This window comes from Coregonus lavaretus (genome assembly GCF_964263955.1).
Source record: "Coregonus lavaretus genome assembly, chromosome: 33".
Lineage (NCBI taxonomy): Eukaryota > Metazoa > Chordata > Actinopteri > Salmoniformes > Salmonidae > Coregonus > Coregonus lavaretus.
In genome coordinates this window covers 17,984,303-18,006,522 of record NC_140020.1, presented here as the reverse complement: position 1 = coordinate 18,006,522, position 22,220 = coordinate 17,984,303, and the positions used below count along the sequence as shown (strand labels likewise).

The 22,220-nt window shown below is 43.3% G+C and overlaps 1 protein-coding gene across 2 annotated transcripts in view; it reads right to left on the bottom strand.

Moving 5' to 3' along the window:
• LOC311108033 (atypical kinase COQ8A, mitochondrial-like) overlaps positions 1–22,220 on the bottom strand; it is a 44,333-nt gene that overhangs the window by 1,078 nt on the left and 21,035 nt on the right. Inside the window, exons 5-14 of one of the 2 annotated variants that reach the window (XM_084150671.1) lie at positions 8,804–8,878; positions 5,806–5,931; positions 3,722–3,807; positions 3,289–3,429; positions 2,465–2,546; positions 2,040–2,133; positions 866–1,007; positions 472–579; positions 201–266; positions 20–106 (exon numbers count right to left, since the gene is read on the bottom strand). In XM_084150671.1, the coding sequence (XP_084006797.1) occupies positions 20–106; positions 201–266; positions 472–579; positions 866–1,007; positions 2,040–2,133; positions 2,465–2,546; positions 3,289–3,429; positions 3,722–3,807; positions 5,806–5,931; positions 8,804–8,878 (1,007 nt within the window). The remainder of the gene's footprint in view (positions 1–19; positions 107–200; positions 267–471; positions 580–865; positions 1,008–2,039; positions 2,134–2,464; positions 2,547–3,288; positions 3,430–3,721; positions 3,808–5,805; positions 5,932–8,803; positions 8,879–22,220) is intronic. The other variant, XM_084150672.1, reaches the window with a different exon arrangement.

The window sequence follows — 22,220 nt, the reverse complement described above, 5'->3', positions numbered from 1 at the left end:
AACGAATGAAGTGACTCACCTTTGACTCATAACCTGTGAGGAACTTCATGTCTCTTGATCTCTTCAGAACCCCCTCTCTGTCTCCCTCTGCCGCAGACTTGATGAGCTGATTAAAACAATAAATAGTGGATGTCACACACATCAAAATAAATCATTTTGATCTGTTATGTTTTGTTGGGGGATATAGCCTAATATCTCACCTCAATGTAGATGTCAGTGAAGTCTTCACTAAATCCTCTCGTTGCTCCGAAATCCAACAACGCAACCTAAGGATGAAACAGTAGCAATGTTTAGTCATTTTAAGAATTCAGCAAAACCGTGGTACTGGAAGGGGGTTACTGCATAGGCTTGGTGTGCTCCACATAAGACACCAAGTATTTACGTTTACACGGAGAGGACCTTTAGGAGTGTCATCAAAATCAGTGGACTCTAATGATGAAGTTGATAACAAGAGTTAAAAGGCAGACTCACCCGGTGTGTCTGCGGGTCGTAGAAGAAGTTGGACCAGTTGGGGTCAGTCTGCATGTATCTGAACTCAAACAGCTCCCTCAAACACAGCTTCAGGATATTCTCACAGATCTGACCGAGAGAGAGATCTTTAAGAACACATTTCTCAGTCTGCAGTGTCGCCACCAAGGGGCAGTATTACACTCTTGAAGGTGTTTTGGTGGGTGAGGCGACAAAGGAGGTTGTTGTGGTGGTGGCGTTTGTCTTACTCATCAAAACAAGCTTGGCAAGAAGAAAACACATCATATTCCACATTTACACAATATGCAGTAAGTAAGTAGTAAGCACCAGAATACAGAATGGTGTCATTCTTTTGTGTATTTATTTGTTATTGAATACAGTTGCAGCATGTACTGACCTCATTCTTGAGTTCCTGGGAGAGTTGTTCAGCCTGGTCCAGAGGGAAGCCGGGGACCAGCTCTGTGGTGAGGACGGCGTTGCTGCTCAGCTCGTCTATTACGTCTGGTACGTAGAAGAACGGGTGGTCCTTCAGCAGCTCCCTGTACCAATCACATACATGCAACACTCGTCAGACACAGGAACAATACAACATACAGCTCTGAAAACTACTGCTGGATAACTCAGCAATTAGGACTAAATGGGAGTACATGTTCTTTATTTGTGTCATAAAGATTCACAGGATCTTTAGTGTTTTCAAATAGCATTACAGTACTATACGAGTTACACTATATGATCCTCTTTTCAAACTACACAGATTTATCAGTGAGTGACCTCAACAACAACTCATTGCATCGCCACAATCCCTCAAATAATCCTCCAGTGTCTACACTAACACAGTGTGCTTGGGCTGTATAAATCACTGTTTAATGGGGAGGGTGAACCATCTACTGTATGACTATGCATAGAAGGGAGAGGTGTCACTGTCCGTGGTCAAGGTGAAAAGCACGTCATTCACAGCTGGTGCGTACTGCGTGTGTAACAGGAAACCTGCTCTGGACATGAACCCTAACCCTATCCCTCACCCTGCCTGCCTGCCCGTCAACAGATCATGGAGCGGGGACGGGGGACATGAGGAGAGGGCATGGGGAGGGGGTGCTTGTTGTCTTCTTGTATTATTTCCAGTATGGCTATATTTAAAAGCTGGCTGCAAGCGACCGGTGTGCCTTCATATCAAGTCATCGAAACCTAACGCTCCCCAGAGGGCTAGAGTGGCTATTCTTAGCCCCTACAGGCTACAGTACCTTTCCTGATCTGGACCACTGAGGAACTGTGTTTAAGAGATTCATTTAACTTGGCCCCCTGGGGAGGGAGGGATTCATTAAGTGCTAATACTGTACTCTGCATCTCTACAAAACACTGAATACTACAAGTTGTGGCCATTAAAAACAACTGTTGACTCATAAAAAATTCATATTGCTTGGCTAAATCCAACTTCATCCAAAATATAGAGCAATTTTACCCCCTATTTTTCATTTCAGGAGCGGAGCAGTGACAGTTAGGTTAGATGATAAAAGTAGTTACAGGGAGGTGGTCTTTAAGAAGAAGCTCATCTTGTTGTTTTCATTACTCACTTGAATTTCTTGGCACATTTGGCCTCTCTTATGTAATCACATTCCAGCGCCAGCTCTCTGCTCATCACCTCAATCAGATGCTCAGGGAAGAGACCTGCACAAGATTTAAACAGAGGGAGAGAGAAAGGGAGGGAGAGAGGGGGTGAGCAGAAGGGAGAGAGGGGTTGATTATAATTTCTCTTTCACGTAGAGGAGGATGTGTGCTCCAATCATTCAGTGGAAGCCCTGACTGATGGGTATGAGTCACCCTACCGAGGATCAATGATGGTCTCTCGCGGCTGTCTGTGACATAGGGAGGGGGGCTGTAAAATCCCCATTATTGTACATAATGTGAGCCATGTCATACATGTGATTAGAATATCTCATACTATGTCAGTTGTGTATGGCCCATAAATAACTAATTCAATCCCTCCAGGGGTCGTCACCTTCAGGCAGCGCGTTGCTCATGGTGAGGAGGGTCATCAGGTTGTTGACGTCACTGTCGATGCTCTTAGCCACTCCGGGGTACTGCATGGGACAAACAGAGCAGGAGTAACAGCATGATAAAACAACCATGTTTACCAGTTTGACACAAACCAGCCCTGATGACAAGCTCTGACGTGAAAACAAAACACTGCCATGATATTGTATATGGGAAATGCTAATGGAGCACTTAGCACTAAGAGCCATGTCTATATACAATTTGAGATAAACCTATACAGTTTATGACAACAAACATGCTTTCCATGCTGTAGGTCTTTCGACTGGTGAACATGTGGGAAGCTTACTCTAAGATAATTTAAGATAAACAATACTGAGTTGACACATACGATTCCCATGTGCTTAAAAAGGTCATGAATAAAATAAAAAAACGACAGACTTGTTTTATTTCTTCTTGAAAAGACGAGCACTGCCTTAAATGCAGCCATGAGAACAGCAGAAAAGCAAATCAGATTGCAGAGACAATGCTGGTGGTCACTGCTGACATTCAACATCTGTCATCTCTACACTGTGGACTTTCACAATGTGACGATGCAAGATGCCTTTAATGAAGACAGGAGGTTGTAGAAAGCCTATACTGTGTGCGTTAATGTGAACTCGCACTTCTACCAGGGGATTATTTAGGAGGGTGCGTTACAGAACGTTCAGATATAAATGTATTGTTTCTAAAAGATAGTCTGTCATATAGAGTAGGGAATCATGTCAGCTCTATTCCTTATATTTCTATCTGCAACTCCAGAATAAGCAGCAGCAGGTTTCTCCATCTCACCTGGATCTTCATGGCCACCTCCTTGCCGTTCTTCATCTTAGCTAGATGAACCTGTCCGATGGAGGCCGCAGCAAACGGACGTTCCTCAAACGACTCCAGCTTGTCTCTCCAGTTAGGGCCCAGGTCGTTATTGATGGACTTCTGCAGGGACAGGGACACAACCACACATACACTGTTGAGGGAGTTGCCATTGGTTTGTCTGTCACTGAGATGGGCATTAGTCTTCAGTTATGGTACCTCATTAAAAGACGGGTTCAACAGATCTGATCATAATCAGTTTTTCACTTTATTGTCTTACTGACTGACGTATTAATGATTCAGAGAGCAGCTTGATACTAATTTGTTTTCTAGTACTAGTCCCTCTTTATAGCAAGAGGCTAAAGGGCTAGTGATGAGGGGACTTAAGAGCAGGCTATTAAAGGTGAAACCTTACCGTCATCTGTTTGATGGGCATGAAGTCTGCACTCTGTCTCACACGCTCAAAGATCTTGGCCAGCTGGGGGTTGATGAAGGCATCATCTGAAGGAGAAGGACAGAGGAGAGAGATGAAAGTGAATGACTGATCAAATCAGAGTCAGACTGACATACAACAGTCAGAACAAAACATGAAAGACAAGCCATCTTGTTCCTGTCTGTCAACCTGTTTATTACGCGATGCACCAATACGGGAAAGGAAATTACAGGTCTTAATCACAGTATCCTGTTCAGTTCAACTCCAACATGTTGAGTAATAAATGAACAATCACAGGTCTATAAATCATCTTTAAAACCTTGGTGCCTCTGGGCATTTAGACAGAGATCATCACAGTAAACAGTTAAATCACAGAGATTATCACAAGTCCTCGCCAGTGTTCACTAAATGTCTCTGGGAGGCTAACATATTTCGCACAGCAACAACTTTCACATAGCTTTAGCTGGCAGTGCCTTAAAAAGGTCCCTCAGATGTATTATAGCAACAACGATGACTGTGCATGTTAACCAAAACAACGTGGTGGGAGCTGGGCTGCAGAACATTGTTGGAAGGATCTACAACCGTGTCAACATTCCGACAACAAGTGGAAAAAGGTAGTGGAGGAGAATGACAGCAAACACAGATGAAATAGAACCCAAAACACGGTAGTCAGAGGGGACGTGAGGTCTTTGCTTTCTGATACTGATAGGGTATAGATTCCTGCCAGACCTGGCTGATTGTGAGTGAGGGTGACTTTAGTATTTAGTTAGGCAGAACACTCACCTATTCTCTAAATCACATCTGTCGGCCTGTTTTCTGACCTGAGAATGACTTCTCTCATTTAAGCATTGGCTGCACTTAATAATGGAGGGATCAACCGAAGTAATTGTGATTTGACCTATGACTTACTGTAAATATCATCATGGATGTTTATCATAACTTGTCTGAGGAATGCTGAAGAGACACGTTTTTCTGTTATGATTAGACGGCCATTGATATGCAACACCTTCCTAGAATACCAAGCCAGTTTGAAAACCAGTTTTATCTAAAATCATGCAACACCTTTTAGAACAAAGGACATTAGCCTAGTCACCTCTATCAGTTTACATAGGGAAATATATGCGGTTTTCTAACATGCAGCGATTATGGAGCTTTGGCAGAGGCCGGACACGTCAAACTCAAAGGTTGCAGTTCTGACATAGTTGGTGGCTTATTTTTAGCCCTGGCAATGCCTTGGCTGTTGCTGTCCTTCAATAGTACATTTGGTACGTGTCACACAACTGACATGGGAATGGCGGGAGAATGCCAGTGCCCTGTGCATTGAGTTGCATTAATCTTATGCTGGGTCTGTGACATAGTTCACCAGCTAGCTGCAGCAGTTGGGAACCCTTTCTCCCCTATATCCTACACATTACAATGACCATACAGACCTATAGGCGGGGCTTGGTTGGGTAGCTACTAATTAAATTAGGGGCTCGATGGGTAAGCTTCCCTCTAAAGCTGTACCTGCTTGCCAAACTTAGACAGAGCACTAATCTCTGACTCAGCGCCAGGGAGTGCTATGAGAGAGGTTACCGCTTTGCGTGCCAACACTCAGAAGGGCGGGCAAGGCTGTGTGCAGGGGGCAACATGAGTCGATAGAGCGCTTGCTATTTTTAAATCAGAACCCCACTCACATTCCCAAACACAAACAACCAGCCCAGATAGACAAGCTGGCAAGCTAGGAGGCCAGTTAAAAGGCAATGACAAGGGCAACACAGCAGGGTCCAGCCAGGCTAAAATAAGTGCTGTGTGTTGGTGTGACCTGACTGGAGATGTGGTGAACTGGGAGATGCATGAATAGATAGATGCCGGTGAGGTGGGAGAGGACAGAAATAACTCCTGGCTCCTTCACACACTCATCTACAGAGGCTGGAGGGAGGCCCAGTGGAGGTTATGAAGATGACTCATGAGTGCCCTGACACATACTGCAGCACAGTAGACACAGCTGAAGAGGGCAGTAAACAGAGGGAACGGCCAAGACACAAATAAAAACACACACAGGATCAAGGTTAGCCAGTTCTCACCTTGAATGCTGAGCATCTGGCCCAGTTTGAGTGCGGCTCCGCGGACCTTACACAGTGTCCTGACGATCCTCTCTGCATTAGCCTCTGACAGGAACGGACTGGAGTCTAGAACGGCCTTCTTGTCAGCTGAGGGGAGAAATAACAGTCAGCTCTATGCTAAACTCTGAGGTTGGCATGGGAAATGTAGTTGTAGTGATTTTCCTGGTGAGACTCAAACTAATGTTGACTCATGGGTTTAGTGGATAGGTAGTGCAGGTATGGCTTAAGGGAGATAACGCTTTAATAAATAGCATCTAACAGCAACTCGTTTTGGGATCTTTTGAGGTAAAAGTGGCCGCCTATTTATTCAAACCAGTGGTGATTCCTGACTGAGGAGGAGAAGGCCTAATGTGGTGAGAGATGTGTCACTTCCACGCTATTGATACACTCAACACATGGTAGACAACACCAGCGCTCTTCCTCACACCCTGTCCAGAGCACCCCATTCCCATCAAGAGAGAGAGAGACAACTAAAACGTGTTTACTAGAAGACTGCTGAGACCTGAAGTGTGAATGTCTTTCCTGACAGTACTGTACAGTTTGTTTAGTCCATATTCTGTTATTGTATCAGCTTGTACGATGTAACATATTAAATTATAGAAAACCAGGCATTTTCATAAACCAACTGATTTAAATACAAATCTGGCAAAAAAAATCTTCGCGCTCTAGGCAGTGCTTTGTGTAGCAGAACCAGTCTGTCTGGTTTGATGCCCTCAAGCAGGGAGAGAGAGGCACGCCTGCCAGGCAACCCAGGTGGAGTGAAGGGGAGAATGTGTGTCAGTGGGCCACACTGTGCCATCAATAGCAAGAGTAGTGCGTACTAAGGCTTTAGGAGCAGAAGAAGATTTAAAAAGGACTGTTACCTTAGGCACACTACTGCTACTGTTTCCCCCAGAGCGTTCTTCATTACCATAACGTTAGAGAGCAGTGCACTGGAAAAAGTGTAGATCAAAGTCCCCCACAGTAGATCAAGATTTTTTTTCTTATCTGCTCTGATGACAAACCACTACATACTCTACCACTACATACGCACTCGGTATTGTGCAGAAATTGTGCACATTTGAGAATGAATGTGTATTTGAATACCATCTCGGATTGATCATTTCTAATAGATAAAACCTTGGATTAAATTTTGATCTCCATTCAAAGCCCTAGATTCAATGTACTTCCAGGGTATTAAGGAGACTGAGTATGGTTACATGCACACAATAATATGATTATTGTTGATAGTCAGACTAATATAATAGTATGTTTAAAACGTTTACATGCTTTGCAAGAAGAACGACTTCCCTAATAATCCTGTTTACATGGACACATCTGAAATCAGGCTACCTGATGAGACTTTTGATAAATGCAGAACATTGCCAATCATGTTATTTTTGCAAAGCCTATTTGATTTGGAGTTTGGACAAATTTGCATGTGAAAACTATTTCTAAGATGCATACTATTCATTTCACTCGCGCATAAGAGGGAGGCTTGCACTACCGGTGCTGGCACATGCGCAGATCAAATACACCACTGGAATGCTGGCTAAGGTATTTACATGTCCTAATAATTTGAAAGATCGATTTAAAACCTGGTTTTCTGAGCAGTGTACGCTTACTTCGATTTTGACCTTCCACCAATTAAGATAAGCAGAGTAAGGTGTTTACATGACTATGTCCATAATTTGCCTACTGCCATAATACATTTAATATCGAAATGATTAGTGTGCATGGAAATGCACTCAGTGAGTACGTTTACATGCACAGTAATAATTCAATATTACAATTATTATGGCAGTAGGCAGATTATGCAATAGTCATATAAACACCTTACTCTGCTTATCTTAATTGGTGGAAGGTCAAAATCGAAGTAAGCGTACACCGATTAAAACCTGGTTTTCTGAGCAATCTTTCAAATTATTAGGACATGTAAATACCTTAGCCAGCATTCCAGCGGTGTATTTGACCAGCGCATGTGCTAGCACCAGCAGAGCAAGCCTCTCTCTTTAGCGCGAGTGAAGTGAGTTCAGAACAACTGAATGTATGCATTTTAGAAGTCGTTTTGACATTGAAACTTTATATGTCTGAACTCAGAATCAAACATGCTTCCCAAAAATAACATGGTCGCTGTAGTAGAACATTTATTTTGATTGCCGATTTTCTGCCTTTATCAGAGTGCCATCAGGTAGCCGGATTTCAGATGTGTCCATGTAAACAGGATTATTAGGGAAATTGTTCTTCTTGCAAAGCATGTTAACGTTTTAATCAAACTATTATATTAAATCTGACTATCCACAATAATCGCATTATTACGTGCATGTAACCATACTCATTGGCTCTGTGAATGGCTCTATAAATGTCCATCTCCCCTGCACTAGATTAGACTGCCACACCACCTCCAGAGGTCCAGCAGTGGCATGGCGGCAGACTAATTTAAGAGTGGGCTAGAAAGGTCAGCTCAATAAATGGCCCGCTCCAATTCTTCCCCCGACAGCTGCAGGCCCAGGCGTTAAAGACTGCTGGAGACCACACCTGTCCACTGTGAGTTCCATAAGGCCTTGTGTAAGATAGAACACCATTTCATAAAAGCCTTGTGTAATATCATCACAGTTTCATTAAGGGTCTTTTGTAAGAGCTAAGACCACACTCATCAACTGAGCCCAACTACAGTAGAGTCTAAGAACTATAGCCTAGAGTGTTCAACTACAATGAATTATGATATGAATTATTATGCCTCTGCATGTCTGTTTAGGTGAAATCATATCATGCCCTCGTCCATTGCATGCAAATTAAAAAAGGTTACAATGTAATTCTTAGATGAATTAAATAATGTGAGAAATGTCAAAAAGGGGCATTGCCTGCATGTTACTGCTGGCTAAGTGTCTAGTATGTGAGTGTGCATGCTTGTACACGTAATGTCAAACATAAGTCTGTTTCCAGTTACCATAAAAAACAGTTTATGTTAAACAGTTACCGTTTTCCTCACTTGGCCTCATACTCTTCTTGGCTACCTCCGCCAGCGCTCCGAAGCCCAACCCTAAAGCAAGACCTGTAGACACAACCCACAGTGTAAACCATCACACAACAACCCATCCTGACATAACATGATGTTAAGATCTGGGTCATTCAGTAGGGTGCAATGTTACGGAAAGTTCAGATAGAAATATATTGTGTAGAACAGACATGGTTCTCGGTCATGTAGCTTTAGGAATCATATCAGCTCTATATATGTAGGGTGTCCAATCAAAAAGGCATATTTTGACCAATGGGTAAAATAATGTTAATTGTGTAGATAATCCTCTAAGAAAACCAATGGTCCAAACCGTACATCTGTCATTATCCCTTTACAGTGAAGGAAAAAAGTATTTCATCCTCTGCTGATTTTGTACATTTGCCCACTGACAAAGAAATGATCAGTATATAATTTTAATGGTAGGTTTATTTGAACAGTGAGAGACAGAATAACAACAACAAAATCCAGAAAAACGCATGTCAAAAATGTTATAAATTGATTTGCATTTTAATGAGGGAAATAAGTATTTGACCCCCTCTCAATCAGAAAGATTTCTGGCACCCAGGTGTCTTTTATACAGATAATGAGCTGAGATTAGTAGCACACTCTTAAAGGGAGTGCTCCTAATCTCAGTTTGTTACCTGTATAAAAGACAACTGTCCACAGAAGCAATCAATTAATCAGATTCCAAACTCTCCACCATGGCCAAGACCAAAGAGCTCTCCAAGGATGTCAGGGACAATATTGTAGACCTACACAAGGCTGGAATGGGCTACAAGACCATCGCCAAGCAGCTTGGTGAGGTGACAACAGTTGGTGCGATTATTCGCAACTGGAAGAAACACAAAGAAAACTGTCAAATCTCCCTTGGCCTGGGGCTCCATGCAAGACCTCACCTCGTGGAGTTGCAATGACCATGAGAACAGTGAGGAATCAGCGCAGAACTACACGGGAGGATCTTGTCAATGATCTCAAGTCAGCTGGGACCATAGTCACCAAGAAAACAATTGGTAACACACTACGCCGTGAAGGACTGAAATCCTGCAGCGCCCGCAAGGTCCCCCTGCTCAAGAAAGCACATATACATGCCCATCTGAAGTTTGCCAATGAACATCTGAATGATTCAGAGGAGAACTGGGTGAAAGTGTTGTGGTCAGATGAGACCATCAACTCAACTCGCCGTGTTTGGAGGAGGAGGAATGCTGCCTATGACCCCAAGAACATCCCCACCATCAAACATGGAGGTGGAAACATTATGCTTTGGGGGTGTTTTTCTGCTAAGGTGACAGGACAACTTCACCGCATCAAAGGGACGATGAACGGGGCCATGTACTGTCAAATCTCGGGTGAGAACCTCCTTCCCTCAGCCAGGGCATTGAAAATGGGTCGTAGATGGGTATTCCAGCATGACAATGACCCAAAACACACGGCCAAGGCAACAAAGGAGTGGCTCAAGAAGAAGCACATTAAGGTCCTGGAGTGGCCTAGCCAGTCTCCAGACCTTAATCCCATAGAAAATCTGTGGAGGGAGCTGAAGGTTCGAGTTGCCAAACGTCAGCCTCAAAACCTTAATGACTTGGAGAAGATCTGCAAAGAGGAGTGGGACAAAATCCCTCCTGAGATGTGTGCAAACTTGGTGGCCAACTACAAGAAACGTCTGACCTCTGTGATTGACAACAAGGGTTTTGCCACCAAGTACAAAATCATGTTTTGCAGAGGGGTCAAATACTTATTTCCCTCATTAAAATGCAAATCAATTTATAACAACATTTTTGACATGCGTTTTTCTGGATTTTTTTGTTGTTATTCTGTCTTTCACTGTTAATAATAATAATAATAATAAGCCATTTAGCAGACGCTTTTATCCAAAGCGACTTACAGTCGTGCGTGCATACATTTTTTTTTTGTGTATGGGTGGTCCCGGGGATCGAACCCACTACCTTGGCGTTACAAGCGCCGTGCTCTACCAGCTGAGCTACAGAGGACTGATCATTTTTGTCAGTGGGCAAACATACAAAATCAGCAGGGGATCAAATACTTTTTTCCCTCACTGTAAACGTTATTGCAGTTTTTACCCTTGTAGGATGGCCAGAATTAGGGTGACCAAATAAAAAAAGGCCAGATAAAAAATTAATAAAAAGTGGCCAATAATCTGGAAAATTACATAGCGCCAGCTAGGCTGGATTCTGTGCAAGAATAAGGATACTGGCTACTTGACATGCTCACTGTCCCCATTGAACTCGTCATCTTTCTACTTGAATACGAAGGACATAAAACAATAGAGGAAAGATGGATATCGAGACATAACATGTAGTATTTTCATATTTTAGTATACGCTTTTCATATGAATTCGAAATTCCTGTTCTTTTTAGAAGATTCCTCACAAAAACAAGCGTATCTGTGAAATGTCAATGGAGCACTGAGCGTATACCAAGCTTTTCCTTTTCAAAGCCTTTTACATGTAATTCAGCTCGTGTCATGCTAATTTTACGACCAGCAGAAACAACTTTTAAGACGACGACCACAAAATGTAAATCCTTAAAAGTTTTTACGGAAACCTGCACCGCTATGTCAATAGAGCTCGGTGCTTATTATCGGATGTATTAGTTTACGAAATCTGACTGTTTTGATATAATGTTAATGATATGTTAGAGAATGACCCCACTGAACAATTCAGAACATGAATAATCATATTTGTCTTGGTAAAATGTATTGTATAACATAAGGAAGTAAAATGTCATAATCAAAGCGCATTTTCACCCACTCTGGGCAGAGTGGTAGACACCCTAATATATGGCATTTCAATCTGCAACATTCAGATTATAGTGCACTCCTGAAAGCAAACAAACTTTTGATATTTACATTTTCTTTTCCATATATTGTACAGAACATCCCAGGTACACATGTAATTTGCTTCCCACAGCCTTTTACTTCCCCATGATACATCAGTCAGGTCAAATCAGTTCCTGGTAGCTCTAGGGACATTCACTTATGCCACTCTAGTCTATTTAAGACACAGATTGAATTCAGTTCAGTCTTTCAGCTACATACAGATGTTATCTTAAGAAATTAACACAAGTATAGTATAAAAAAATATGTAGAAGGTATTTTGTGTCAGTGATTATTTTACCTTTTTCTATAACGGTTGCCTATTAAATAAATCACCCTTTTTCTCTTTGGATAGTACATCTAGAATCAAATCACATTTTATTTGTCACATGCTTTGTAAACAACAGGTGTAGACTAAGAGTGAAATGCTTACTTACAGGCCCTTCTCAACAACGCAGAGAGAAAGAAAATAGAGAAATAATAGAAAAGTAAAACACACAATAATAAAAGTAATAATAAATACACAATAAGTAATGATAACTTGGCTATACACACGGGGTACCAGTACTGAGTCGATGTCCATGAAGGAACAGGACAGCAGTTACAACACTAAATCCCTTTGGGATTCATTCTGACATAGTTCTCTACTTTCTAGTCAATAAGCAAGTAGGAATTTGGGCACAGAAAAATAATGTGTCACTGTTCTGAGAATACGGGGGACATCCATATCTACAGCACAGAATGAAAATCACAGCTAACTAGCTCATTCCATGCCATGTAAATGTTATCCAAGTAATGCAACCAAAATAACAAAATCAATAGCGCTGAGCTCAGCACATTTTGTGCCACAACCCACATGGCACAGAAACAAAAACAAGCTTGGGCACAGGCGAGGCAGGACAGCCTTCCTACACTACAATAGCATTACATTTTAGTCATTTAGCAGACGCTCTTATCCAGAGCAACGTACAGTTAGTGAGTACATACATTATTTTTTTCATACTGGCCCCCCGTGGGAAACGAACCCACAACCCTGGCGTTGCATACACCATGCTCTACCAACTTAGCTACATCCCTGCCGGCCATTCCCTCCCCTACCCTGGACGACGCTGGGCCAATTGTGCGCCGCCCCATGGGTCTCCCGGTCGCGGCCGGCTACGACAGAGCCATGTTATATAACGCCACTATAACATAATATTCTCCATAAGAAATCACTGTGCACAAACCAGCTGAGGACTTCCCTGAAATGCTGTTAACTTAATGTGGTCGACAAGCTGAAGTGCGTGCACCATTTGAACCAGTGACCTTCGATAGGTATCCAAAACAAGCCCAGTCTTTTCCCCTTTGTAAGGCAGAATTCTAGGTCATATCATGCCAATGATTAAAAAGTCTTATCAGACAGTCAACCAATCATACCTGTGCTCCCAAACACCAGTGTGGGTAGTGTGTAATCTCGTCAATGATTGAGTAGCACTTCCTACACTGCAGAGATCCCTAAGTGTGCATATATATATATATATATATATATATATATATATATATATATATATATATATATATATATATATATATATATATATATATATATATATATATATATATATATATATATATATATATATATATATATATATATATATATATATTAGGGCTGTCAAATGATTAAAATTTTTAATCAAATTAATCAGAATTTTCAGTGGATTAATCATGATTAATCACTATTTGCAATTACACCTGAATCCTAACCATTTTTTTTCTGAAATGCATACCAAAAGATAAATAACAGGACACAGATACATAATTTTCATATTATGTCTGTTTATTAACACAGCCAAATAATGGTGTTTTAAATCAAGCTGAAACATACTACACACCATAATATTTGTCTTTGGCTGTGGCTCTTGACGGTGGCTTATAGAATGAGTCTTGAGACGCCACTTGCAAAACATCAAGGAAACCTGAGTCTTCTACAATGCTAATGGGTCTACAATCCTTTGCAATCCATTTTGCTATTGTGTTGGTCAAATTATCTGAGGTTGATTTTGTTAATTGCCTGCAAACATTCAGCGTGGTCTGGCGCAAACCACTTGCTGAATCTGACGGCCCAGCAAACGCATGTTTGGCGTTGACATGGTACTTCAAGCTTGAACAGCTCCGGTGAAATTGAAACTCCTTCTTACAAATCTTGCAAATAACCTTGTACTTGTTAACTGTACCATCATCATTCTTTTTATATTTGAATCCGTCAATAGGCCCACTTTGCTCACCTTGCTCCATCTCGCCTCTAGCTCCCAACCACTTTCCTGACCTGAATAATTTGTCACACTGCGCATGCGTGAAATGCGTTAAAAAAATTGACGTAATTAACAGCAAACAACTAATTAACGTCGTTAACGCGCTATTTTTGACAGCCCTAATATATATATATATATACTAAATCAATCAAATTTGGCTTTAGATAATTTTTACTCTGAAATATGTTCAGTAACTGATTTCTTCACTAACGTTATGTTGCCCTCTAAATAAATCCAAGCCAAAGCAACAACACATTCAGAAAGCTTCACCATGATATGAGGATATCTTGTTTACACCCATTGACCCCCTCAGTATTTCTCCTTTCTTGGTAAACAGCATTCAGTCAGTCAGCTACTGCTCAGGAAGTTGAGCAAAGTCCTTCTGTCAGTCAAGTCAAAGAATCCTGCAGAAGTTCAAAGGGGTGACACTGAGTGGCGCCGTCAGCTCCTGGCACAGTCATACTGCCAAGCTGAAAACTCACCCTGATCACCTTACAGAAATAGAAAGTTGTGTTTATGGCGAAAAATAGATGGCTTGTTTAGGACATGACAATAACAGCGGGGGCTGGGGGTTTCATAAAAAGACAACCGGTCAGACAACTTCTAAACATCCTTCTAACTTCCATGGTAAGACAACAATCTCTCCATGGAAGCATCCATTCGTAGTGTTTCCTGAAGCATTATGTGTACCTGTCTAAGGGAACTGAAAGAGAGCATGGTGTTAATTTATGTATCCATGTTCCAATTCACAATAACAACCAGGAGAGAACAGAACAGGAAACCTGCATGGCTTGGTGTTCTCTCGCATTGGTACACTCTGTGTGTTCGTGCCGTGGGAGGAGGGTTTGGTTCGTTGGCAGAGAGCAATCGCTAGGTAGTATGCTAACTATTCAAGCTAACTAACTGGCTGAATAAGTTGACTGAATAAGTTGACTCACTCAAACTGTCAAAACTAACCCAAAACTTCACACAACGTTAGACACGGACACGAATGATCTGCTTGGCGTGTTAACACACTGGTGGTTTGTTGTAACCGAGTATTGGTGCTAAACCGTGTTATTGGAGGCTGGCATGCTAGTTGGCTATGGCGTCATAGGATTCGGTGCCCTGGACGGTTTTCACGGAAGAATACTGTACCAAGTTAGCTAGCTGAATAAACTAAGTTATAGTCTATTCCTAGAAAACATTGAACCACTGTAGTTTACAACAATTATAATTTCTAAAGTGGAAGTTGGGAGAGTTATATTTGAGTGTTTCAGTGAAACGTAAGTGAGGGAGGCCCCGCTCTCTCGCTTTCCCAGATGTTTAGTTCATTTCATTGCGATCTCCTTTGCATTATTGTAGCCTTTTTCTGTAGCCTGTCAACTATGTGTCTGTCTATCCCTGTTCTCTCCTCTCTGCACAAGCCATACAAACGCTTCACACCACGTGGCTGTTGCCACTCTAATCTGGTGGTCCCTGCACGCACGATCCACGTGGAGTTCCAGGTCTCTGGGAGCCTCTGGAACTGCCGTTCTGCGGCCAAACCAAACCAGACCAGTCAGGTTTCAAGACTGGTCATTCAACTGAGACTGCTCTTCTCTGTGTCACGGATGCTCTCCGCACTGCTAAAGCTAACTCTCTCTCCTCTTATCCTTCTAGACCTATCCGCTGCCTTTGATACAGTGAACCATCAGATCCTCCTCTACACCCTCTCCGAGTTGGGCATCTCCGGCGCTGCTCACTCTTGGATTGCGTCCTACCTGACAGGTCGCTCCTACCAGGTGGCGTGGCGAGAATCTGTATCCGCACCATGTGCTCTCACCACTGGTGTCCCCCAGGGCTCAGTTCTAGGCCCTCTCCTATTCTCTCTATACACCAAGTCACTTGGCTCTGTCATATGGTCTCTCCTATCATTGCTACACAGACGACACACAATTAATTTTCTCCTTTCCCACTTCTGATAACCAGGTGGCGAAAAGCATCTCTGCATGTCTGGCAGACATATCAGTGTGGATGTCGGCTCACCACCTCAAGCTGAACCTCGGCAAGACGGAGCTGCTCTTCCTCCCGGGGAAGGACTGCCCGCTCCATGATCTCGCCATCACGGTTGACAACTCCATTGTGTCCTCCTCCCAGAGTGCAAAGAACCTTGGCGTGACCCTGGACAACACCCTGTCGTTCTCCGCTAACATCAAAGCGGTGACCCGATCCTGCAGGTTCATGCTCTACAACATTCGCAGAGTACGACCCTACCTTACACAGAAAGCGGCACAGGTCCTAATCCAGGCACTTGTCATCTCCCGTCTGGATTACTGCAACTCGCTGTTGGCTGGGCTCCCTGCCTGTGCCATTAAACCCCTACAACTTATCCAGAACGCTGCAGCCCGTCTGGTGTTCAACTTTCCCAAGTTCTCTCATGTCACCCCGCTCCTCCGCACACTCCACTGGCTTCCAGTTGAGGCTCGCATCTACTACAAGACCATGGTGCTTGCCTACGGAGCTGAGAGGGGAACGGCACCTCCTTACCTTCAGGCTCTGATCAGACCCTACACCCAAACGAGGGCACTACTTTCATCCACCTCTGGCCTGCTAGCTCCCCTACCTCTACGGAAGCACAGTTCCCGCTCAGCCCAGTCAAAGCTATTCGCTGCTCTGGCACCCCAATGGTGGAACAAGCTCCCCCACGACAGCGGAGTCACTGACCACCTTCCGGAGACACTTGAAACCCTACCTCTTTAAGGAATACCTGGAATAGTATAAAGTAATCCTTCTACCCCCCATTAAAAAAAAAGAGAATAAAAAAGTGGTCGTCCCACTGGCTATCATAAGTTGAATGCACCAATTTGTAAGTCGCTCTGGATAAGAGCTTTTGGTAAATGATGTAAATGTAAACAGACTAAACAGACATCAGGAACTGGATAGCCTATCAGCAACTCTACCTCAACGTGAGACCAGTTGATGATCAGTCCTCGGGGGACAGTATAGCAATTTAGCCCTGGAGGAGTGGGCCATGGGCTGGGTTGCCAGCCTACCAGGTATCCCCCTGAGCCATGTTGGGGAGGGAGAGCAGACCAATAAGGCTCCAGAGTGCTGGACTGACAGGTGTCCGTCTATTGAGACCCACATCACTCAAATGCCCCCAAACCTGGCAACCCTGATTTCCAGCTGAATGATGGAGTGATCCAGCAGATCCCTCTCCGAGACCTGCCCCGCCCCACAACCTCCCATGATGCCTCTGGTAGTGTGGTGCCCTGAATGCCGGAGCTGGCCCTGTAATGTATACAGAAGGTGTCAGGGCCATGTATGGACCCAGAGTGAACAGGTGCTCCTGAGTGGCTTTCCTCTCACTTGTGTATCGGCTCGCTGTGTGGATCTGATAACCTCCCAAACAGCCACAAAATGTGCAGCATGCTGGCAGAGAGATGGATGACCCAGAACGGGGCAGGCCAGGGCCAGCTGTCAGTCCATATCCCAGAGACAGATGTACCCAGGCCAGGATATCGGCTAGAGATGCTGCTCACATTAATCCCTCTACCTACCTTTATCATGACATGAGCTCTGACTCCTTCAGCTTCTGCCGCCTACAGCTATAGTGTTCTGTCCTCCTCCTGTTCACACAGTCACAGGCCCAGGGCAAGGTGATGAGGTGGGACGCTCAGATATCATAGTGCTTACATGAGACAGATCGTTGCGTCCCATCTACAGCTATAGTAGATGGAATACTGTACATACAATGCATTCGGAAAGTATTCAGAACCCTTTACTTTTTCCACATTTTGTTACATTACAGCCTTAATCTAAAATGGATTAAAAACAAAACAAAAATCCCCTCATCACAATACCTCAATGGTTTTTAGAAATGTTTGCAACTGAAATATCACATTTACATAAGTCTTCAGACCCCTTTACTCAGTACTTTGTTGAAGCACCTTTGGCAGCGATTACAGCCTCAAGTCTTCTTGGGTATTACACTACAAGCTTGGCACACCTGTATTAGGAGAGTTTCTACCATTCTTCTCTACAGATTCTCTCAAGCTCTGTCAGGTTGGATGGGTAGCATCGCTGCACAGCTATTTTCAAGTCTCTCCAGAGATGTTCGATCGGGTTCAAGTCCGGGCTCTGGCTGGGCCACTCAAGGACATTCAGAGACTTGTCCCGAAGCCACTCCTGCGCTGTCTTGGCTGTGTGCTTAGGGTCGTTATCCTGTTGCAAGGTGAACCTTCGCCCCCATCAAGGATCTCTCTGTACTTTGCACCGTTCATCTTTCCCTCGATCCTGACTAGTTTCCCAGTCCCTGCCGCTGAAAATCATCCACACAGCATGATGCTGCCATCACCATGCTTCACCGTCGGGATGGTGCCAGGTTTCCTCCAGACGTGACGCTTGGCATTCAGGCCAAAGAGTTCAATCTTGGTTTCATCAGACCAGAGAATCTTGTTTCTCATGGTACAATAGTCCTTTTAGGTGCCTTTTGGAAAACTCCAAACGGGCTGTCATGTGCCTTTTACTGAGGATTGGCTTCCATCTGGCCACTCTACCATAAAGGCCTGATTGGTGGAGTGCTGCAGATGGTTGTCCTTCTGGAAGGTTCTCCCATCTCCACAGAGGAGCTCTGTCAGAGTGACCATCGGGTTCTTGGTCACCTCCCTGGCCATGGCCCTTCTCCCCCGATTGCTCATTTTGGCCGGGCGGCCAGCTCTAGGAAGAGTCTTGGTGGTTCTAAACTTCTTCCATTTAAGAATGATCGAGGCCACTATGTTCTTGGGGAACTTCAATGCTGCAGAAATGTTTGGTACCCTTCCCCAGATCTGTTCCTCGACACAATCCTGTCTCGAAGCTCTACGGACAATTCCTTCGATCTCATGGCTTGGTCTTTGCTCTGACATGCACTGTCAACTGTGGGACCTTATATAGACAGGTGTGTGCCTTTCCAAATCATGTCCAATCATCCACAGCTGGACTCCAGTCAAGTTGTAGAAACATCTCAAGGATGATCAATGGAAACAGGATGCACCGGAGCTCATTTTCGAGTCTCATAGCAAAGGGTCTGAATACTTATGTAAATAAGGTATATTTTTTGTATTTTTAATAAATTAGCAACATTTTCTAAAAACTTATTTTCGATTTGTCATTATGGGGTATTGTGTGTAGATTGATGAGGAAAATGTTTTATTGAATCCATTTTAGAATAAGGCTGTAACGTAACAACATTTGGAAAAAGGGAAGGGGTCTGAATACTTTCCGAATGCACTGTACACACACACACACACACGTGTGTGATGGAATGTATAGACATTATGGACAGTATGTACAGTGGGGGAAAAAAGTATTTAGTCAGCCACCAATTGTGCAAGTTCTCCCACTTAAAAAGATGAGAGAGGCCTGTAATTTTCATCATAGGTACACGTCAACTATGACTGACAAATTGAGAAGAAAAAAAATTGAGAAAATCACATTGTAGGATTTTTTATGAATTTATTTGCAAATGATGGTGGAAATAAGTATTTGGTCACCTACAAACAAGCAAGATTTCTGGCTCTCACAGACCTGTAACTTCTTTAAGAGGCTCCTCTGTCCTCCACTCGTTACCTGTATTAATGGCACCTGTTTGAACTTGTTATCAGTATAAAAGACACCTGTCCACAACCTCAAACAGTCACACTCCAAACTCCACTATGGCCAAGACCAAAGAGCTGTCAAAGGACACCAGAAACAAAATTGTAGACCTGCACCAGGCTGGGAAGACTGCATCTGCAATAGGTAAGCAGCTTGGTTTGAAGAAATCAACTGTGGGAGCAATTATTAGGAAATGGAAGACATACAAGACCACTGATAATCTCCCTCAATCTGGGGCTCCACGCAAGATCTCACCCCGTGGGGTCAAAATGATCACAAGAACGGTGAGCAAAAATCCCAGAACCACACGGGGGGACCTAGTGAATGACCTGCAGAGAGCTGGGACCAAAGTAACAAAGCCTACCATCAGTAACACACTACGCCGCCAGGGACTCAAATCCTGCAGTGCCAGACGTGTCCCCCTGCTTAAGCCAGTACATGTCCAGGCCCGTCTGAAGTTTGCTAGAGTGCATTTGGATGATCCAGAAGAGGATTGGGAGAATGTCATATGATCAGATGAAACCAAAATATAACTTTTTGGTAAAAACTCAACTCGTCGTGTTTGGAGGACAAAGAATGCTGAGTTGCATCCAAAGAACACCATACCTACTGTGAAGCATGGGGGTGGAAACATCATGCTTTGGGGCTGTTTTTCTGCAAAGGGACCAGGACGACTGATCCGTGTAAAGGAAAGAATGAATGGGGCCATGTATCGTGAGATTTTGAGTGAAAACCTCCTTCCATCAGCAAGGGCATTGAAGATGAAACGTGGCTAGGTCTTTCAGCATGACAATGATCCCAAACACACCGCCCGGGCAACGAAGGAGTGGCTTCGTAAGAAGCATTTCAAGGTCCTGGAGTGGCCTAGCCAGTCTCCAGATCTCAACCCCATAGAAAATCTTTGGAGGGAGTTGAAAGTCTGTGTTGCCCAGCGACAGCCCCAAAACATCACTGCTCTAGAGGAGATCTGCATGGAGGAATGGGCCAAAATACCAGCAACAGTGTGTGAAAACCTTGTGAAGACTTACAGAAAACGTTTGACCTGTGTCATTGCCAACAAAGGGTATATAACAAAGTATTGAGAAACTTTTGTTATTGACCAAATACTTATTTTCCACCATAATTTGCAAATAAATTCATTAAAAATCCTACAATGTGATTTTCTGGAAAAAAAATTCTCATTTTGTCTGCAGGCCTCTCTCATCTTTTTAAGTGGGAGAACTTGCACAATTGGTGGCTGACTAAATACTTTTTTCCCCCACTGTATATATTTATATTCTGGACTCCGACATTGCTTGTCCTAATATTTCTTAATCCCACTCTTTTACTTTTAGGTTTGTGTGTATTGTTGTGTATTGTTGTGTACTGTTAGATATTACTGCACTGTTGGAGCTAGGAACACAAGCATTTTGCTACACCCGCAACACAATCTGCTAAATATGTGTATGTGACCAATATTTGATCTTCTCAACACCATATCAACACATCCATCCATCTACTGTATCTACAGGTAGCCAGATAAAACTGCCTGTGATAACATAAGACACTGCTAAAACCAGGAAAATAAATATTCTTCACACTGAGAAAACAGGAGCTTTAAGCTAGTGCAGTACACGTCAGATTGATAAGAGTAGAGAGGTGTCTCTCTCTGTGTTTCTCTGAAGAGGCAGAAGCTGACTGGCAGGCCACTAGCAGACTAGTTAAGAACTCCCACGTAGCTAATCTGCAGTCTGCTTTGCAGGCCTACAGGCCTATTACTGGTCAAAGTGCAGATTAACTTCCAGGCCTCAATCTGGCCCTTTGGCTGTCGAGGGGAGAGGACAGGTCTCAGAGGAGAACTCACTAACAACCCTGAACCACAACTTATACACTACAGGATCATGCACAGAGCATATATAACTCAACATAAAATGCACAGAATGTGATTCATTGACACCATTATATGTTCACACTGTCGTCACAACACTCTAGACAACTACTTTCACGTCACCTGGCTCTGTCCACCCACCCTACATTTCTGGAAAGAAACAATACAAACTATCCACCCTCTTGGGTCACCACATTAACATCTCCCCATCACTCTGCCTTCTTGGAGAGGTCTCATCATCAGACCATTCTTGATGACAGCTTTGCACACTCTTGGCATTCTCTCAACCAGCTTCATGAGGTAGTCACCTGGAATGCATTTCAATTAACAAGTGTGCCTTGTTAAAAGTTAATTTGTGGAATTTCTTTCCTTCTTAATGTGTTTTAGCCAATCAGTTGTGTTGTGACAAGGTAGGGGGTGTATACAGAAGATACCCCTATTTCGTAAAAGACCAAGTCCATATTATGGCAAGAACAGCTCAAATAAGCAAAGAGAAACGACAGTCCAGCATTACTTTAAGACATGCAGCTCAGTCAATACGGAAAATGTCAAGAACTTTGAAAGTTTCTTAAAGTGCAGTCGCAAAAACCATCAAGCGCTATGATGAAACTGGCTCTCATGAGGACTGCCACAGGAATGGAAGACCCAGAGTTACCTCTGCTGCAGAGGATAAGTTCATTAGAATTACCAGCCTCAGAAATTGCAGCCCAAATAAATGCTTCAGAGTTCAAGTAACAGACACATCTCAACATCAACTGTTCAGAGGGGACTGTGTGAATCAGGCCTTCAT